At 39.9% G+C, this 20,165-nt stretch overlaps 1 protein-coding gene and 1 long non-coding RNA gene across 23 annotated transcripts in view; one reads left to right on the top strand and one right to left on the bottom strand.

Moving 5' to 3' along the window:
- LOC133109589 (uncharacterized) overlaps window positions 1-20,165 on the bottom strand; it is a 187,890-nt gene that overhangs the window by 163,255 nt on the left and 4,470 nt on the right. For 8 of the 22 annotated variants that reach the window (XR_009704740.1, XR_009704742.1, XR_009704749.1 and 5 more), the window contains exons 1-2: window positions 1,068-2,109; window positions 581-634 (exon numbers count right to left, since the gene is read on the bottom strand). This is a non-coding gene — a long non-coding RNA (uncharacterized LOC133109589). Of the gene's footprint in view, window positions 1-580; window positions 635-1,067; window positions 2,110-20,165 lie in introns of those variants that run through there. The other 14 variants (XR_009704754.1, XR_009704753.1, XR_009704759.1 and 11 more) reach the window with 10 other exon arrangements.
- Window positions 4,837-19,318, top strand: LOC133109567 (myosin heavy chain, fast skeletal muscle-like). The gene is made up of 40 exons (XM_061218938.1): window positions 4,837-4,874; window positions 5,238-5,456; window positions 6,509-6,652; window positions 6,746-6,902; window positions 7,716-7,743; window positions 7,846-7,954; window positions 8,042-8,134; window positions 8,235-8,298; window positions 8,387-8,485; window positions 8,571-8,674; window positions 9,144-9,282; window positions 9,427-9,545; window positions 9,703-9,852; window positions 9,962-10,132; window positions 10,222-10,528; window positions 10,782-10,855; window positions 11,040-11,127; window positions 11,314-11,431; window positions 11,585-11,708; window positions 12,128-12,264; window positions 12,458-12,713; window positions 12,806-13,048; window positions 13,139-13,315; window positions 13,455-13,600; window positions 13,682-13,772; window positions 13,862-14,251; window positions 14,341-14,467; window positions 14,551-14,669; window positions 14,816-15,012; window positions 15,102-15,285; window positions 15,399-15,564; window positions 15,676-15,800; window positions 16,083-16,391; window positions 16,473-16,676; window positions 16,798-16,923; window positions 17,153-17,323; window positions 17,644-17,748; window positions 17,837-17,932; window positions 18,951-19,082; window positions 19,196-19,318. Exons 2-40 carry the CDS (start codon window positions 5,250-5,252, stop codon window positions 19,211-19,213), a joined length of 5,814 nt encoding a protein of 1,937 aa, XP_061074922.1. The 5' UTR covers window positions 4,837-4,874; window positions 5,238-5,249; the 3' UTR covers window positions 19,214-19,318.

The following is a 20,165-nucleotide window of genomic DNA, read 5'->3' as shown; positions in this document are numbered from 1 at the left end:
ACTCCGCACAGAGAGGCCCCGGCCGACGGGGATTCGAAGCCAGGACCTCCTTGCTGTGAGGCGGCAGTGCTACCCACTGCACCATCCGTGCCGCCCTGCTTTGGAGAATTTGCTTCACTTAATCAGTTCCAGATCATAGCAAGTGTATTGCCATATGTGCTCTGCTTGTGGTCTATGGCAGTAGCACTATAAATGGTACACCAAAATGGTTACAAAATGACTACCTGTTTAAAAATGTAGGTCAAAGACTACTACCTTGCTGAAAAAAAAAAAACAGCTCAAGCTAGGTCTTGAATTAGCTGGTAGCTGGTTTACCAGTTAGACCAGCTCCAAACTCAACATGGTTTAACCAGCTCAAGGTATGTTTTGAAACAGCGAGTAGTTGGTATTTTAAGCTGATCATAGCTGGACTTTACACCAGGGTACAAACCAGACACAATTTCAAATGAAAAACGAATAGCTATGGTTTTCAGTGTACTCACATTCCTAAATTGTTGTGCTGCACTCTCGAAAAGTTCAGTGGAGGCTATACTTTGAATCTTTTCACTCACTTTCTATTGCAGAAACAAGTTGTACTTACCTGATTGTTGATACTATAAATGGCATCCCTCCCTCCTCCTAATGACACTTCATCCTACAAGTAAACAGAGAGTTAAAAGGAGCCAAAGAATCAAGTGATCAATTGCATAATAAAATAATAAATAATCTAATTTCATGTTTGAGTACATCTTGTCGGATGCAGCAAAAACAAATAGCTACAGAAGGATATATTCACAGGATTATCCCTCCCAAAAGTGGAATATATGCCAAATACATTTAAAGATATAGTTATCAGGATCAGAAAAGATGAGAATAATCTCATCTGAGAATATAAATGAACATATACAAATAATATACAGATAATTGCAGCTTTCAAATATGGAAACACACACACACATACACACATACACACACACAATCTTTAGCATTTGCGCTGTCTCAGTTAATGGGTGTCCAAAGATAACAAGATCATGCAATTACTCAGTCAATTAGTTAAACTGGGTAATTTCAAGTATAAATTCACTTACTGTTCGATAAACCTTCTAAAGTGAACTGTGCAGCAATAGTCAGAGCTGAAGGAGCACTGGGGTGGAATACTGTGGGCACATTAAACCCAACTCGACAGTAAATGTCACAGCACATCCTGGCAAATAGCAATACCCTGAGCAGCTGCATCAGTATTTCATCTTCATAGACCCACATTATTGGATCAAGCGCATCATTTTAATAAAACATGCGTCAGCACTTCTCTATGTTCGTTCCCATTCCATGTTTGGATATGATCTTATCCAGGGAATAGAGGTGCCTTATAATATCAAAAACCCTGTATAAAAATAGTTTGTAGCATTTCCCACAGGAACATCTCTAGACCCAGACACATGAATTGGTTAAAAAAACGAATAATGTGATGCTGGTGTAGTGTTTTAAGTGTATTTTAAAATTAAAAATTAAAAATTAAAAAATTCTATTGAAGCCAATGCTAGCATGAAACAGAATCTGCTGATCTGGCAGTGCATATTATTTAAATGCTTTCAAATTTCACTCCCGAGTATTCATTTTCTGTGGCATTTCTCCACAATGTGTAATTATGCAAATAAAAGTTAATGGCACAACACAGCCAAGTTATACCATTAAAAAAATACATAGCCATGCTGTACTGTGCAAAAATCAGAGACCACCCTTGCATTTATCACATTTCCAGAAAGCCACTACTGAGAAAAGGAAATAAACAAACCAGAAAACAATTAGCTAAAGATGAAAGCAGTGTATACACCACTAAAGCTATGAAAGACTCTTTGAACCGTCAGTCAAGCATGGTGGAGGATCAGTGCAGTTTTGGGTTGGATGACAAGATTTGGTTTTGACTCATGGATGCTGATAAATACAACAAAAAAATTGAATGCATTTGGGATTACTTGGATTGAGGCAGAAGAAGAAAATGCAACCAACATCTAAGACTGAACTTTGGAGATGTTTACAAGAAGCACTGATATCACTGCAGATTTATTTTTTTTAAAAGCAGCAGGTCTCTCAAAAAGAAAGCAAGCTGTGATAAAGGCAAAGGATGGACTAACGCTAAAACAGGGGTGCACAACTCAGGTCCAGGAGGGTTAATCTGTTAATTTTCTGTCTATAATGTCTATAGACTATGCTGGTTCACTCCTGTACTTGGGCACAGTAAAATCTTTAGGATAGACTTGCAGTCTCCAGCTGTAGCTGGTACTCATACACATATCAGACAGGATATGATTGAGTCAATTAAATAATTAAGACCAGAAGTTGGTACAAAGTCCTAAAAAGGATCGCCCCTTGTTGGGTACCCCTGCACTAAAAGATTTGTACATATTCTTGCTGTTTATTGTGGAAAGTTGTATAAAATATATATTTGATGCATTATTTTCTGACACTGAAAAATAAATAACTTGCACTTAATGGCTGTTTTCACAGGAAAGTAAATAAACAAAAGGTTAGGCTCATTACTGTATGGACAAACTAACTATGTGATTTATCTTCCACCAACTTCAGTGAAATCTTCTCAATGGAAAATGCAACTGGATGATGAGCTACATCATCTTAAATGCTGGTGTTACAGTAGAGTCAGAGGAAGGTGATGAAAAATGTCAGGATAGAGTGGAATATTGTCCTGTTTAACATTACTCAACATGAGAAAATGAATGGACAAAAGGCTTAATGCAGTGGTTAACTGTGTAATTAACCGCTTTAATAGATCAATCAGGTGCTTAGGAACAACAAAAGCCAGCATACCCAGGAAAAAAAATTGGGGGTATGACACATTTTGAAGGGTTAATAAGGTACATTTTGGAAATGCTGACGTCTGTACTGCTGAGGTCAAGGATTTGATTTGAAGTTTTATTTCATGCAAAAACTCTAAGGCATGCAAGAGACCTGCAACAGTACACCAGTGACATTTCACTGCTTCTCCAAGACTAAACTAGGCTCCTCATTCCTGCCAGAATTCATAATACACATGATACAAGAGTACGGAAATGTCTGGATTTTCTTACGCAGATCACCATCTGTCTTACATTTGAAATCCTCTGGGTTATATAAAAAAGTATATTTTCATAATTTTCTTTAACAAATAATGGAGTGCTTTGTGCATTATTCCCAAGCTTGTTTAGTCCCATGCACTGTATACACCTCCTGGAGGAATTGAATAACATTTGCTTGATGCAGCTTGGCATATTGCAGATTCCATGTTTCTTGAAATGATCAGATGATGAATGCTTTATGTAAATATATTGTACTTATATATGATTTAAATCACTAGTAAATTGGTTATGGGTATGCACTTTGTGGTACATCGCTCTGGATAACAGCGTCTGCCAAATGCCATTATGGTAATGCAATGTACTGGGCACTGGTGTACAAGAAGAGTGCCAGTACAAACCATGACTGGCAGTCTTGCAGAGCAGGCCACAGTTGGCTCTAGCTTTCCCTTGGGGCAGGGACGGGCGGAGGGAGTCTTGTCAGGCACCTACAACTGGCAGCAGAGGCTGTAGCAATTATATATAATTATAAGTGCTGATAAATATAATTGGGCAATCCAAATTGGGGGATTTTTCTTATTTCTTTTTTTTGTTAAGAAAAATCTATGGGGGTCAAGTAGAATTTTGATAGTTGACTATTTAGTATGTTACCAGCTTACAAGAACAGTTAATTCAAACCTTTTGCTAAAATATAATGCAATGAGTATTTAATATATTGTAAAGCAATAGATAAGTTCTGTTAACAAGGCATGTTAAAGTAAAAATGTTTCGATTTATTTCTTGAGGAACAAGATTGATCTTCATTGAGGTGTCATGAGGTGTCATTATTTGTAAATGTCCTGGGAATTGTCACTCCCAGTATTGCTACTTGTAAGCACTGCAAGTGGTTATATCAGTTTAATTTAATAATCTCTACACAGCTACACTTGGCTCCCATGTTCTTTAAGGCAGTTCCACTAAAATGCATATTAGTTCAATCTTTAAAAGTTTAAGTTTATACCATGAAGCCACCCATTACAAATATTTTAAATGCATTAAAAATCCAAAATATGAGAAAAAAAAGAAAAGAAAGTACATTGTAGCAAGTACAATAAAAAAATAAAAATAAAAATTCATACATTTGAAAAGTTTTATACTGTACTGTACTTCAGGACAAAATATATGTTATCATGAATCAAATATTATACAGAACAATATGTATTAAAATTATATTTTTTGCTTCCCAGTTTTCTCCCATTCAGGTTCCTATAATTTATTATGAACCCCCATGTAATATTATTTTAACTAAGAAATACCAATGATTTATCAGAAGATAAAAATAATATCATATCTACTGCTATGGGCACTAGATAGCCAGGAAGGGTAAAGATACATGACCAAATAGAGGGGTTGAGTTCTGCTGAGTGAAGACAAATCCCTCTCTATAAAAGATGCCACCCTCATACCCCCAGGGACTGACTGGCACCCTGCAAGGTGAGTGAGATTTACTCTGATATTGGAGCAGCTTACAATGTACAGTATGAAGCCCAAAGGGATTGTGGATAAGTTAATTATGTTAAGAGTAATGTCAAATAGAAATAACAAACATAAACTGATACAGTATTTGTGGTACTTGTATTGAAATTACATAAAGACATAAGCATATCAGCATATTCCTGAGTATCTCAACCATTTTAAAAAGCCAATAGCGGGCCTTTATGTTTTCCCTTGAAATTGAGCAAATTACGAAATAGCGTACATGTAGTTTACATTTAATACTGTATTAATGGAAAACTGTTTTTTTCAGCACTCAAAGACCACCTTTTTCTCTTGGCATTGAAGGAGGTAGGCCTAAACATAAATTGCTTTAACAAACAAAAGGAATAAAGCCTAACAGCACATCTGAAGAATCCCTGACCCACCCCCCCCTTTTCCCACCTATATTCACCCAAGATATTTGTATTTGTATTTGAGCTCAGAGCTCATTTGAAAATGAAGAGAGCCATTTATATATTTTTCTACCCAAAACATTCTCAACCCTCTATACCTTTTTACCAGGTATAGTTGAGCATTTACTGGGTACATATTTAAAAACCACTATGTTACAGGCCATCTTGTTCATTTTGTCTTTGTGACTGAATTCTTTTGAGTTCACTTCCATAAAATGTTGGCTTCAGTTGCTTGAACATTTACTTTGTTTCTCCTCAGTAAACTGCCATCATGAGTACAGATGGAGAGATGGCGGTCTTCGGGCCAGCAGCCGTTTTCCTCCGGAAGCCTGAGAGGGAGAGAATCGAGGCCCAGAACGCACCCTTTGATGCCAAAACGGCCTACTTTGTGGCTGAGCCCAAGGAGATGTACCTCAAGGGGAAACTCGTTAGCAGAGAGGGGGGCAAAGCCACCGTTGAAACTCTGGAAGGGCATCAAGTAAGTAGAGAAAATAATAATAATAATAATAATAGCTGCGATAAACAGGGTCCAAGCACAGAGTGCAATGCTGGAGAAGGCCAATGACGGCTAAATTAATTATGGAGCTACAGCAACCCCTAGTGCCCCCTTGGCAAGCCATGGCTTACAATTCTGACTTAGCATTGCATGCTAATTTTCATATGAAAATATGATTGGCTATCATTTTGAAACTTTTCCTTCGCAATTTAGATAGCCGGTTAAACAAAGTGTTCTTGTTCCAAATGGCATATTGATTGGATTTACGCTTCATGTGAAGATTTTTACATTGTATTTTTTCCAAAATAAAAATGCTAAATTACCAATTATTTTATAGCGGCCACTATAAAAATTCTCTATTGAGTACATTAAAGTTTTGTATTGTTCATTGCCTTCGATGTAGAAAATGATCAAGGCTGAATGAGCTGTCTGGAATTAATTACAGCTGTTTAAATGGAGCCCACATGGGTCAATTTCAGTAGCCATTCAGTTTTTGATGGATTAACAATTTCCTCACAATCTACTTCGGGAATAGGCCATAGCTGATAGCCACCAAATCTGACATCAATCAGATGTACGTTTTATGAGAAGAAAGATTTTTTTTAGCATTTCATTGTCTAAAATATCGGTTCAAAAGTTATGGCTTTTCAAATTTTTCCATTTTCAAACGTGCTCTATAAAGCCACTACTAGGCCAACTGGTGTCATATTCTAATAGCCCTCAAGTCCACATATTCGTAACATGCCTAGCAAGTTACAAGAGTTTTCACCAAAACGTTTGGGAGATATAATCATTCAAAGCGGGCGGAAAGTAATAATAATAAAAAACAGAACAAATGCAATAGGGTTCCAGCACTGTGCTTGGAGCCCTAATAAAAATAATAATAATAATAATAATAATAATAACAATAATAATTGTAATAATAATAATAATAATAATAATAATAATGAAAATAATAATAGTAATAATAATAATAATAATAATAATAATAATAATAATAATATTAATAACCACTTAAATTTTCTGTTTCACAGAAAATAACAGTCAAGGAGGATGACATCCACCCAATGAATCCTCCCAAGTTTGACAAGCTTGAGGACATGGCCATGATGACCCACCTCAATGAGCCCTGTGTGCTGTATAACCTCAAAGAGCGCTATGCAGCATGGATGATCTATGTGAGTTTTCCTCTAAAACACTTTAATACATTTACAAAATGCAAAGAAATGAATGTGTTCCTGCACATAATGTATCTACTGTCACTGTTTCAGACCTACTCTGGGCTGTTCTGCGTCACTGTGAATCCCTACAAGTGGCTCCCAGTGTACGATTCTGTTGTTGTAGAAGCATACAGAGGCAAAAAGAGAATTGAAGCCCCACCCCACATCTTCTCCATCTCTGACAATGCCTATCAGTTCATGCTCACTGGTACGAATATCTTCTGGTACACATTTTCAAGTTACTCTAAAATACAGGTTTACAATAGTAGATACTCAGTTAGGTACACCTGTAAACCAGCTTGTTAATGCAAATATTTAATCAGTTAATCATATGGCAGCATCTAAATGCATAATAGCATGCAGCCATGGCCAAGAGGTTCAGCTGTTTCTCAGACCAAATGTTAGAATGGGGAGGAAATCTAAGTGAATTTGTTTCTCAGTTCGCAGAGAATGGTATGAAAAACAAAACAGCAGTTGTGAAACAACAGGATACAGTTAGAAAGATATAACAAAAGCTTGTTTGAAACACACAACTTTGGTGCTGCAGGACAGATTAACTGAATATGGGAATGATTTATTGGCACCCAAAACAAATGTTTCTGGGCGGCCTGTAGTGCAGTGGTTAAGTTAAATGACTGGGACATGCACAATAAGATCTGCACAGCCGTTGGGCCCTTGAGCAAGACCCTTAGCCCTGCATTGCTCCAGGGGAGGACTGTCGCCTGCTTGGTCTAATCAACTGTACGTTGCTCTGGATAAGTGCGTCTGCCAAATGCCAATAATGTTTCCAAATGTAGAATCCTGCTGAGAACGGAATCAATCTCACCAGCTGAACAGTACCAGCCATTTGAATACAAATAGCCTCAATCATGTGTATTGATTACGAACAGCGTGGGATGAGTCAGGTTTAAAAAGCGAGGGTAATCTGTTGTTGAGTAAGGTCCTTCTCATTTGAAAAGAAAAAGGATAAGAATGAAAGAAGTGTATCAATATAACATATTTCCAATCTTTCCTGTTGCAGATCGTGAGAACCAGTCCGTTCTGATTACGTACGTACCCCATACAGTACATTTCCAAAAACATGATTAAAAGAAAGCTAAAATTAAATGTTTGTAAAAATGAAAAGCAATATTCTTTGTGTTCTTCCACAGCGGAGAATCTGGTGCAGGGAAAACTGTGAACACAAAACGTGTCATCCAGTACTTCGCGACAATCGCAGTGGCTGGAAAGAAATCGGAACAAGCAGCTAGCAAAATGCAGGTCAGAGGGAGTCTCTAGAAATGTGCAAATATCTTGGGAACATTAACTGTTGTTGCACATTTCTGAAGTGTCTGGTGTCTCCTGTAGGGATCACTGGAGGATCAAATCATTGCAGCGAACCCCCTGCTGGAGGCTTATGGTAATGCCAAGACCGTGAGGAATGACAACTCCTCCCGTTTTGTAAGTTTGAAGATATATTTAAAGTTCAAACTTCCTTACATTAACAGTGCTGAAATAATGCGGCATTTAATCCCAAAATTTCATTTTGTTAATTTTTCAGGGAAAGTTCATCAGAATCCACTTTGGTACAACAGGCAAACTGGCTTCTGCTGATATTGAAACCTGTAAGTCTCTACCTGACACACTGTATCAATTTAGCAAGGGATACTACTGTAAAAACCTTTTTATGAAAATGCAATTTCCTTCCCACAGATTTGCTGGAAAAGTCAAGAGTAACATTCCAGCTGTCAGCTGAGCGCAGCTACCACATCTTCTACCAGCTAATGACAGGCCACAAACCTGAACTGCTAGGTGTGGAATCTGTCATTCTGCAACAGATTTAATTCTGTGAATAACACTTGCAATTTTCAGTATAACTGATTATTGTTTATTACAGAGGGTCTTCTCATTACCACCAACCCATATGATTACCCCATGATCAGCCAAGGTGAAATCACTGTCAAAAGTATAGATGACGTGGAGGAGTTCATTGCCACAGATGTAAGTGATTTGTCTTCACCAAATCAATCACAAAAAATGCTGCTTTATACCAGTATTTCTGAAGCAACAAAGTTGCTATACAGGACTTTGCAGTACACTGTAATCATTCACCCTGACTTCCCAGCAGCCTGACTGGCTAGCAGATACCCCTTCAAACATTAATTCTTGCATTGTCACCGGAGAAAATCTTGACTACATATTTTAATTCCATGTGAAAACAGGTTGTCGTGAATTCCAACTGATAATTTTGTTTTGCTTTCTTCTTCACTCATTATTTGTCCTGAATATTGTCTTGAAAATTAATTCAGGTGTTAGTGCATTTCCTTAGAAACCCAGCAATTATTGTGAATTCAAGAATGACCCATGACACCTGTGACACTTGAAGAATAAAGCTTAAATGATGATGTTGAGCAAATCCAGGCTGAAAACTCTGATGAATTCTGATGAACATTTTTTGTTTTCATTGTAGACTGCCATTGATATCTTGGGCTTCACTGGTGATGAGAAGTTGGGCATCTACAAGCTGACTGGTGCTTGTTTGCATCACGGGAACATGAAGTTTAAGCAAAAGCAGCGCGAGGAGCAGGCTGAACCAGATGGCACTGAGGGTAAGTGCAACACATTGGCTCCGTTAATGCACCAACGTCAAAGTAGCTAAGAGAATTATGCAATGGTTATGCTGATTACATTTTTTGTGGTTGACTACGATTTTAACATGTAGAATAATCACACCTTGATTCTCTTCATTTCAGTGGCAGATAAAATTTCTTACCTCATGGGCCTGAACTCAGCTGACCTGCTGAAATGTCTGTGCTACCCCAGAGTGAAGGTCGGAAATGAGTTTGTGACCAAGGGGCAGACTGTACCACAGGTAATGTATCTCAATGAAAAATATTTTTGTATAATACTCAAATATTATAATACACTATACAATTTGCTGATTCATCAGTACTGAAACAATAGTGAAATATACAGAATATAACACATTCAAATATGGAATTTATCTCTTTTTCTCATTACACTAATAGGTCCACAACTCTGTTAATGCTCTGTGCAAATCTGTCTATGAGAAAATGTTCTTGTGGATGGTCATTCGCATCAATGAGATGTTGGACACAAAGCAACAGAGAAATTACTTCATTGGTGTCCTGGATATCGCTGGATTTGAAATCTTTGATGTGAGTGGCGGTGCCCCGTCATATTATCACAAATTCCTTAGCATGAAATATCACAATATGATGGCTTTAATCACATTACATTAAAGTTTGTATCTTCTCAAACATTCAGTTCAACAGCTTGGAGCAGCTGTGTATCAACTTCACCAATGAGAAACTGCAACAGTTTTTCAACCACCACATGTTTGTGCTGGAACAAGAGGAGTACAAGAAAGAGGGAATTGAATGGGAGTTCATTGATTTCGGTATGGACTTGGCTGCCTGCATTGAGCTTATTGAGAAGGTATGTGAGATGTCCTTTATTATCGACAGACACAAACATGTTCTGTTACCCCTGATGTCTCCTCATGGAAATAATTCTGCCTTCACCAGCCAATGGGCATCTTCTCCATCCTTGAAGAGGAGTGCATGTTCCCCAAGGCTTCCGACACAACCTTCAAGAACAAGCTCTATGACCAACATCTGGGCAAAGCTAATGCTTTCCAGAAGCCCAAACCTGCCAAAGGAAAGGCTGAGGCCCACTTCGCCCTGGTTCACTATGCTGGCACTGTGGACTACAACATCAACGGCTGGCTGGACAAGAACAAGGACCCTCTGAACGACTCTGTAGTACAGCTGTACCAGAAGTCCTCAGTCAAACTGCTGTGTCACCTGTATGCAACCCACGGTGGACCTGATGGTAAGGCTGTGCTGATTGATTTTACGAAAATAGTCTTCATTGTAAGTCACAATCTAAAAAAAGGTTGATCAGAATAAATCTCTCAAAAATAGCAAAGACACTCAATTTGACAGGAAATGCGAAAATAGAAATCATAGTTCCTTATCAAAAGCTGTTTCCAAGCAGGTAACTAAAAGTGATTTTTCTTAACTTTTCTTGATTTTTCTTCAAAATAGTATTAAAACCAACTGTTTCATTTGTCATGTACAAACAGATGCTGCAAAGAGTGGCAAAAAGGCTGGCAAGAAGAAGGGTGGCTCCTTCCAGACTGTGTCTGCTCTCTTCAGGGTAAGGGAGGAATGCAAGTGAAACTATACTGTTATCCAAGAATAGTTGGCAGTGATATCACTGTGTCTGTGTAATATTACCATAATGTGTACATGTGATGTTCACATAATAGATTGATTGATTTAATGTAACAAAGTGTTGTACAGCTTCCCATTTCTATATTTTGCCTCCTCCCCTCTCACAGGAGAACTTGGGCAAGCTGATGACCAACCTGAGGAGCACACATCCTCACTTTGTGCGTTGCTTGATTCCTAATGAATCAAAGACACCTGGTAAGGACTATACTTAAGGCCCCATAAGCTCAACTTGTCAAAAAAGAATCCAAGAAACAGAATAGTATAAATCCTTGTAGCAGTAACTACATTGTAGTGTTGTGAGACACAATATCTTGCATTTACAGTATCATTGTATATATTATGATGATTGATGAATTATAAACATATTTTCTTGTTTTCTAGGTCTGATGGAGAACTTCTTGGTTATCCACCAGCTGAGGTGTAATGGTGTGCTTGAAGGCATCAGAATCTGCAGAAAGGGCTTCCCCAGCAGAATTCTCTATGGTGACTTCAAGCAGAGGTAAGTTAGGCACCTCGTTAAAACATGAGTATATAGACCACAGTGTTGCTATAATTTAATGTAGTTATTGTCCACAATAATCCATGACTGACTATCAATCAAGCACACTTCATAGCAATGTCTCCAGTTAAAAACGGCAGTATTTTCTTTTAGATACAAGGTACTGAATGCCAGTGTCATCCCTGAGGGACAGTTCATTGACAACAAGAAAGCTTCTGAGAAGCTCCTGGGCTCCATTGATGTGGACCACACTCAGTACAAGTTTGGCCACACCAAGGTAAGATAACTGAAAGGCCTGAATTGCATTTCTGTAAATGATAATGAGCTTAAAATGTAAATGATCCTTACCAGAGGAGCAAAGGGGCAGATTTGGGTATAGTAGTTTCAGTTTTTGTACTTTTAAACTTGTGATGATTAAAAGTTTCTTAAATATTGTTTTAATTGTTGCTATGGTATCAGAGATACAAATCGCTCCATGCCTGAGCATATATGGTACAAAAATGCATGACACCTCCCTGTGGTGTTATACATTCTTGAATATGCATGGCACGTTGTAGTTTATATCTCTCTCACACACACATACACACACACACACACACACAGAGTATATACTGTTAATTTATGAGTTTGTTCCTTCATCATATGATGGACGTTATGTCTTATTATTCACTGAATGATTTCCATGATTTCCTCCAGGTGTTCTTCAAAGCTGGTCTGCTGGGTACCCTGGAGGAGATGCGTGATGAGAAACTGGCAACGCTGGTGACCATGACTCAGGCCCTCAGCCGTGGCTACCTCATGAGAAGAGAGTTTGTCAAAATGATGGAAAGGAGGTACATGTTATGTAACCCATTTCAGGGGGTTCATCATATAAAAAGACTTTTCTAATGTTTCTGTGTACTACTACATGACGTTCTGTAAACATTGAATTATAACAGTATCTGCTATCAACCAAATACTTCATTTCAAGTAAACAATTCTGCTGTATTTTTCAGAAATACTTCACTTTGATCATGTTTTACACAGAGAGTCCATTTACTCCATCCAATACAACATGCGCTCATTCATGAATGTGAAACACTGGCCATGGATGAAGCTCTACTTCAAGATCAAGCCACTTCTCAAGAGTGCTGAAGCTGAGAAGGAGATGTCCAACATGAAGGAAGAGTTCACTAAGTGCAAAGAGGATCTGGCAAAGGCATTAGCCAAGAAGAAGGAGCTTGAGGAGAAAATGGTCTCTCTGCTGCAGGAAAAGAATGACCTGCAGTTGGCTGTCGCATCTGTAAGTTGGCCATGTAATTCACCTATTGTCATAACAGTTATCACAAATTGCTTCCTGCTTAAGAATTTCATGAAATGTTGAATTTATTCAAGGAAAGTGAGGGCCTTGCTGATGCAGAGGAAAGATGTGAGGGACTCATCAAAGCGAAGATCCAGTTTGAAGCAAAACTCAAAGAGACAAATGAGAGACTGGAGGATGAGGAGGAAAGCAATGCTGAGCTCACGGCCAAGAAGAGGAAACTGGAGGATGAATGCTCTGAGCTGAAGAAAGACATTGATGACTTAGAGCTCACCTTGGCCAAAGTGGAGAAGGAGAAACATGCCACAGAAAACAAGGTTCACAATTCATCAATATAGTGCTTGTGTGTTTCTGTTTTTGGAGCGATGTGACATCTCTCTTACACGGTGTGACATGAATCCCTTTAGGTGAAGAACCTGACTGAAGAGATGGCCTCTCAGGATGAGACTATTGCCAAGCTATCAAAAGAGAAGAAAGCCCTCCAAGAGGCACATCAGCAGACCCTGGATGATCTCCAGGCAGAGGAGGACAAAGTCAACACTCTGACCAAAGCAAAGACCAAGCTTGAGCAGCAAGTAGATGATGTAAGTAAAACATGAGGGCTCTTGACCAAAAGGTAAAACCTTGGGAACAGAAACCAGAATTATATAGTGGCGAGAACATGATTATGTATAATGCCTATGGCTTTTAACAGATTTTTTTTACCTGTATTCCCTACAATAGCTGGAAGGCTCTCTGGAACAGGAGAAGAAGCTTCGCATGGACCTTGAGAGAGCCAAGAGAAAGCTTGAAGGTGATCTGAAACTGGCGCAGGAATCCATAATGGATCTGGAGAATGAAAAGCAGCAGTCAGATGAAAAGATCAAGAAGTAAGGGAGGATTCAAATCAATACAATGACTGAAAATGTTATTATAAAGATTCTTATTTTTTCATGGTGTTCTCTCCACAGGAAGGACTTTGAGATGAGCCAGCTTCTCAGCAAGATTGAGGATGAACAAACTTTGGGTGCTCAGCTTCAGAAAAAGATTAAAGAACTCCAGGTACTCTGTCAAAGCCTCCAATGTTCATGTATTACACATGACAAAAGTTCCATGTATATCCTAACCCCTTTTTCTATTGTGTGCCACAGGCTCGTATTGAGGAGTTGGAGGAAGAAATCGAGGCTGAGCGTGCTGCTCGGGCCAAGGTTGAGAAGCAGAGGGCTGATCTCTCCAGGGAACTTGAGGAGATCAGTGAGAGGCTAGAAGAAGCAGGTGGTGCCACATCTGCTCAGATTGAGATGAACAAGAAGCGTGAAGCTGAGTTCCAGAAGTTGCGCCGTGATCTTGAAGAGTCCACCCTGCAACATGAAGCCACCGCTGCCTCCCTCCGCAAGAAGCAGGCCGACAGCGTGGCAGAGCTGGGAGAACAAATCGACAATCTTCAGCGCGTCAAGCAGAAACTGGAGAAGGAGAAGAGTGAATACAAAATGGAGATTGATGACCTCTCCAGTAACATGGAGGCTGTTGCTAAATCAAAGGTAAAGAGAAGGTTTACGCACATAACTTCAGACGTGTATGGTTTCTTTCACCAAACATGATGGGTTTTAAAGAAACTTTTTTCTAACAGGGCAACCTTGAGAAAATGTGCCGTACCCTTGAAGATCAACTGAGTGAACTGAAAACCAAGAGCGATGAGCATTTACGCCAGCTGAATGACACAAGCGCACACAAAGCAAGACTTCATACTGAAAATGGTACATATATCAAATATAGATTTTTGATTTCAAAATGTGAAATAAAAATATGATGGAGATTCACAATACTTTGGTTTACTCAGGTGAATTGAGTCGCCAGTTAGAGGAGAAGGAAGCTCTTGTTTCCCAGCTGACAAGAAGCAAACAAGCCTACACACAGCAGATTGAGGAGCTCAAGAGGCACATTGAAGAGGAGGTCAAGGTAACAGATTGATCAAACATAACAGTATTTCACAGCTTAATTAACCAACAAGGGCTTGGAAGGCATAAACATGAACTGTACTCTTAATTCCACAGCATTCTCTAATACATCTATTCATTCATTCTAACCTTTGCTTTGACTTTAAGGCCAAGAACGCCCTGGCCCACGGTTTGCAGTCAGCCCGCCATGACTGTGACATGCTGAGGGAGCAGTATGAGGAGGAGCAGGAGGCCAAGGCTGAGCTGCAGCGTGGAATGTCCAAGGCCAACAGTGAGGTGGCTCAGTGGAGATCCAAATATGAGACTGATGCCATCCAGCGCACTGAGGAGCTGGAGGAGGCCAAGTAACTAAACAGTTTTATATTATAGAACCACTGCATATCACACAATCAGAAAGAGTCTTGCAAACCAAATGAAATGCCACTCTTTACAGGAAGAAGCTTGCACAGCGTCTGCAGGAGGCAGAGGAGTCCATTGAGGCTGTCAACTCCAAGTGTGCCTCTCTGGAGAAGACCAAGCAGAGGCTGCAGGGTGAAGTGGAGGATCTCATGATTGATGTGGAGAGAGCAAATGCCCTGGCTGCCAACCTTGACAAGAAACAGAGGAACTTCGATAAGGTAAATCTAACCAAAGCTGGGCTCATTAACAACTGTGTTGTATGTCACTATCAGGTTCAAAATGAAGGCCAGCTGGAAGTGGTATTAATGGCTGCGTTTTGTCTTTCATTCAGGTTCTGGCCGAATGGAAACAGAAGTTTGAGGAAGGCCAGGCCGAGTTGGAGGGAGCGCTGAAAGAGGCCCGTTCTCTTAGCACTGAGCTCTTCAAGATGAAGAACTCCTATGAAGAGGCTCTGGACCAACTGGAGACACTGAAGAGAGAGAACAAAAATCTGCAGCGTATGTGCATGTGATATTTTATTTGAGAATCATACTCAACACAACCTTAGTAAACACATGCAATAACCATAGTTACTACAATCATTAAATTGTTTTCAATTGTCATTCCAGAGGAGATTTCCGACCTGACTGAACAGATTGGAGAGAGCGGAAAGACCATTCATGAGCTGGAAAAGGCTAAGAAGACTGTGGAGACTGAGAAAGCAGAAATCCAGACAGCCCTAGAAGAGGCAGAGGTAATCACACCCTAACAAATTTCATACATGTAATGCAATGTAGCTTCAGTTTCAATTTTATATTTTCTGGTTTGCTACATTGACATTGTTTTGTTTTATCGGAATGTGTTTTTTAAGTCTGTTATAATAGAGAATTATTATTTTATATTGGGCAATGAAAGTGTTTCATAAAATTCAATAATTGATCATATTTGTTGCTTACTTGAACCCTTTTAACAAATATACATTTTCTCAATTGCTTCTCAATTACTGCAAAACGCATTCTTTCTCACAATTTTACAGGGAGCACTGGAGCATGAGGAGTCCAAGATTCTCAGGATACAGCTTGAGCTCAATCAGGTCAAGGGTGAAATTGACAGGAAGTTATCAGAGAAGGATGAGGAGATGGAGCAGATCAAGAGGAACAGCCAGAGGGTGATTGAGGCCATGCAGACCACCCTTGATGCTGAGGTGAGGAGCAGGAATGATGCCCTGAGAATCAAGAAGAAGATGGAGGGAGACCTCAATGAGATGGAGATTCAGCTGAGCCATTCCAACCGCCAGGCAGCTGAAGCCCAGAAGCAACTGAGGAATGTCCAAGGACAGCTCAAGGTATGTTTCTAAAATACCTGTGCTCAGCTCCAACATGTTCAGGCTTTCATACACAATTAACTTAATTAATCTCTCTGTCAGGATGCCCAACTGCACCTGGATGATGCGATCAGAGGACAGGAAGACATGAAGGAACAGGTTGCCATGGTGGAGCGCAGGAACAACCTGATGCTGGCTGAGATTGAAGAACTGAGGGTTGCTCTGGAACAGACAGAGAGGGGCCGCAAAGTGGCCGAGCAGGAGCTGATCGATGCAAGTGAGCGCGTGGGACTACTGCACTCCCAAGTGAGTCAATGAGGCATTCCTTTATTATTTTAATTGAATCATTCCTTTCTCATTTTACCGGACAATAGGGCGAATTACACCATAATTGCATGCCAACCTAAAAATATCCCATTGTGTCCAGAACACCAGCCTTATCAACACCAAGAAGAAGCTGGAAGCTGACCTTGTCCAGATTCAAGGTGAAGTTGATGACACCATCCAGGAAGCAAGAAATGCTGAGGAGAAAGCCAAGAAGGCCATCACAGATGTGAGTGCTACTCATATCAGTTTTACCTGTATTATATTAGCTCGTTTTTTAATGGGGTAATACATTAAATTTGATTTGCATAAGGGAGCAATAACTGTGCAGGAAAACTCTACTGTACTACTAGCCTAAACCTACCCATCTATGAGCTTTGGCTGCCAAAAATAACATTGACCTTAAGTTGAAAATGATTTGTATAGAAAACCTGTGACTAAACTGTATAAAACTGCAGGCCGCCATGATGGCAGAGGAGCTGAAGAAGGAGCAGGACACCAGCGCTCATCTGGAGAGGATGAAGAAGAACCTGGAGATTACAGTCAAGGACCTGCAGCACCGTCTGGATGAGGCTGAGAATCTGGCCATGAAGGGCGGAAAGAAACAGCTCCAGAAACTGGAAGCAAGGGTAAGTTACCAGCGGCAACTTCAGTCATCCAAATCAAAGTGCTCACTTTGGAAATTGCAAGCACAGCATTAAGAGAATCAAAGTTACACAACATAATTCACATGCAATTATGAATTACTTCAGGTCAAAAGCTTTAAGCCTACAGATTTGAAAAATAAAGATAAGTACCTATTTTAAAATGTACTTGTCAAATGACAATAATACAGTTATCTCCTGTTTGTAATAAAAAATGTTGCATATATGATTAAAACACCAGTGTGTTCTGGCTATTCTGTACATAGTTATAGTTACACATTTATTTTGACATTTTTGGATTCAAGGTGCGCGAGCTAGAATCTGAAGTTGAGGCTGAACAGAGACGTGGAGCCGAAGCCGTCAAAGGTGTCCGTAAATATGAGAGGAGAGTCAAGGAGCTCACCTACCAGGTATGGTTTCATGCATATTAACCCAAAACAGTGGACAAAACAACAACCAGGCATGCTACCTCTTCTGAACCTACTTTACCCTCTGCAGACTGAGGAGGACAAGAAGAATGTCCACAGACTGCAGGACCTGGTGGACAAACTGCAGCTCAAAGTGAAGTCCTACAAGAGGCAGGCTGAGGAATCTGTAAGTCAAATGCTCAATATCCAATACCAGAGGGAATGTATTTTTGAGATGGGATGAAAGCTTACATTTTAGAAATATCAGAGGGAACAGACATGGGACATGAGATGGGATGCAGATAGCATCTGTTAAGCAGCCAGCTACCTCAACAAAATGTTTTGTTGACCAACTAGTAAAATATAGGCTCTCAGATTGCTGCATCTATGTTGGACTTGCACTGCTAACCTGAATTATTAATGCATAAGGTCACTGCACTGCTTTCACTGCGGTGCACTTGCAAATCTTACCTTAGGTCTCATTACAAGAGAAAAAAATCATTTGTAACTGAAATAATGTTTGTAAGTGAAGGGTTTGGAAGAGCAGTTATCACATCCTTCAATTGAGTCTAGTGGGAGTTTTGTCAAGTCAAATGTGCAAACTTGCTTGGGGCCAACGCTATAACAGCATCCAAGACTGGCTGGATGAAACATGGTCTATTTTTAGTGTAGGGGTTGAGAACATGTAGTTCAGTTATTTCTGATTCATTGGCAATTCATTATTTTGCCTGCACTGTGTGCAAGGAACCAGTTTGGTATTCAATTTTAGCTGTTCAATCTTATTGTTCCTTTCACACGCTCTGATTTTTCGACTCTCGAGATCCAGGGGATCATTTCAACAAGAATTTTGCCTCACTCCACAATCAGCATGAGCTGCGCCCATAAACCTTTGTCACACAACTCCCTAAACTGTCGCTCCATAGCAGCACAATGATTGAGGTAGCAGATAAGGCACCACATAGAAAAATATGAACTGTCCCGTCTTGTTTTGCTTAGTTTGGTTGGGGGTTTTATTGGTAGCTCTAAACCTTGCTCCTTGCTGAAACCTAATGTGATCTGTTCAAAAAGTACACGAGAAAAATAGTAGCATGATTTGACAATTAAATTAAAAAGGTAGAGGAACTGACCTCACCTAAACCTGACAGCTGTATGAAAACATTTACTCTGCAATACTTTGACTGGTGAAATGTCTTGCTCACTCACAGGAGGAACAAGCCAACACCCATCTGTCCAGGTACAGGAAGGTGCAACACGAGATGGAGGAAGCGCAGGAGCGTGCGGACATTGCTGAGTCCCAGGTCAACAAGATGAGAGCCAAGAGCCGTGATGTCGGCAAGGTAGGTTACCACTCAAAATGGGTTAATTTAAAGAGTTATTGCCTACTGTATGAAAACTACTGGATCTGTAAATGATGACTATGAGGTTCTAAATGCACTTTTTTTTTTTTTAGGTGAAAGAAGCAGAATAAGGAATGAAACCCAGATGAGACGCAGTAACAAGCACTCATACAATATGTGAAATGTCTTGTGAAATGTTCTCATTTAAGCTGTAAATCAATAAAGTTGAGCATCTATTCTGCATTTCTGGTATTTTTCACTCAAAGAACTTGTTTGGGATCTCATTAGAACACTTACTCTGTCTATTCTGACTTTCCAGACAATCTATCTTGTTTTTAGTGACTTTTATCTTTGGTCTCTTTTGCAAACTCAATAGACCACTGATGTGTAACTGTGTGAGCAACTGACAGTATGGCATCATACCCCAGGTTGACTGAGGTTTGGGTCTCTGTTACACTGCTGCTAGCATTAATTACCTGAGAAAAAAGGTCCATTTCAACATGAGCAATGCATTCTGTAAAACCCCAGGCAAACCCAATGACGGAATTTCGCGGGGGCCGAAGGGGGTTTTGCGTGCTTGTCCTTCTGGCGTTGCTGGGAGAACATTAGTACAAGAACAGAGCACAATTATGTTTAAGAATATACTGGGTCCGTTGCCACAGGTCGGATATGGATTGACCTGCCCCATATCCCGCTTACAGCTGGCCAGAAACGGATCAGTACAATTCTTAATATTCTCCGTTCTCAAACGGGGCCGAATTGTACGCTTAGTGGTTACTATAGTTTTACTCGTTTATCTGACTCCATTTGAAATATAATTTAGAAATTTGGGTTTGTAACTTACGCGGACCTCGGGAGTGATTACACTCGACTCGTACCTGCACCACCATTACTCAATAGATGCTCCCGGGATTAGCATTACTGCTGAAATCTCAGTTCGGTGGAGAACTCAGAGGTTGAGGGTCCAGTCAACACAATACATGCAAACCTGCCATGATAGTTGCGAGCCCAGGTCTGCGTAGCATTGTCTGGGCTCCTCAGAGCTAATTTGGCAGGAACCAGCGCCGTAACGCCCATGGGTTC

The sequence above is a fragment of the Conger conger genome, chromosome 14, assembly GCF_963514075.1.
Source record: "Conger conger chromosome 14, fConCon1.1, whole genome shotgun sequence".
In the NCBI taxonomy this organism is placed as follows: Eukaryota; Metazoa; Chordata; class Actinopteri; order Anguilliformes; family Congridae; genus Conger; species Conger conger.
This window is presented reverse-complemented; position numbering and strand designations above follow the sequence as displayed.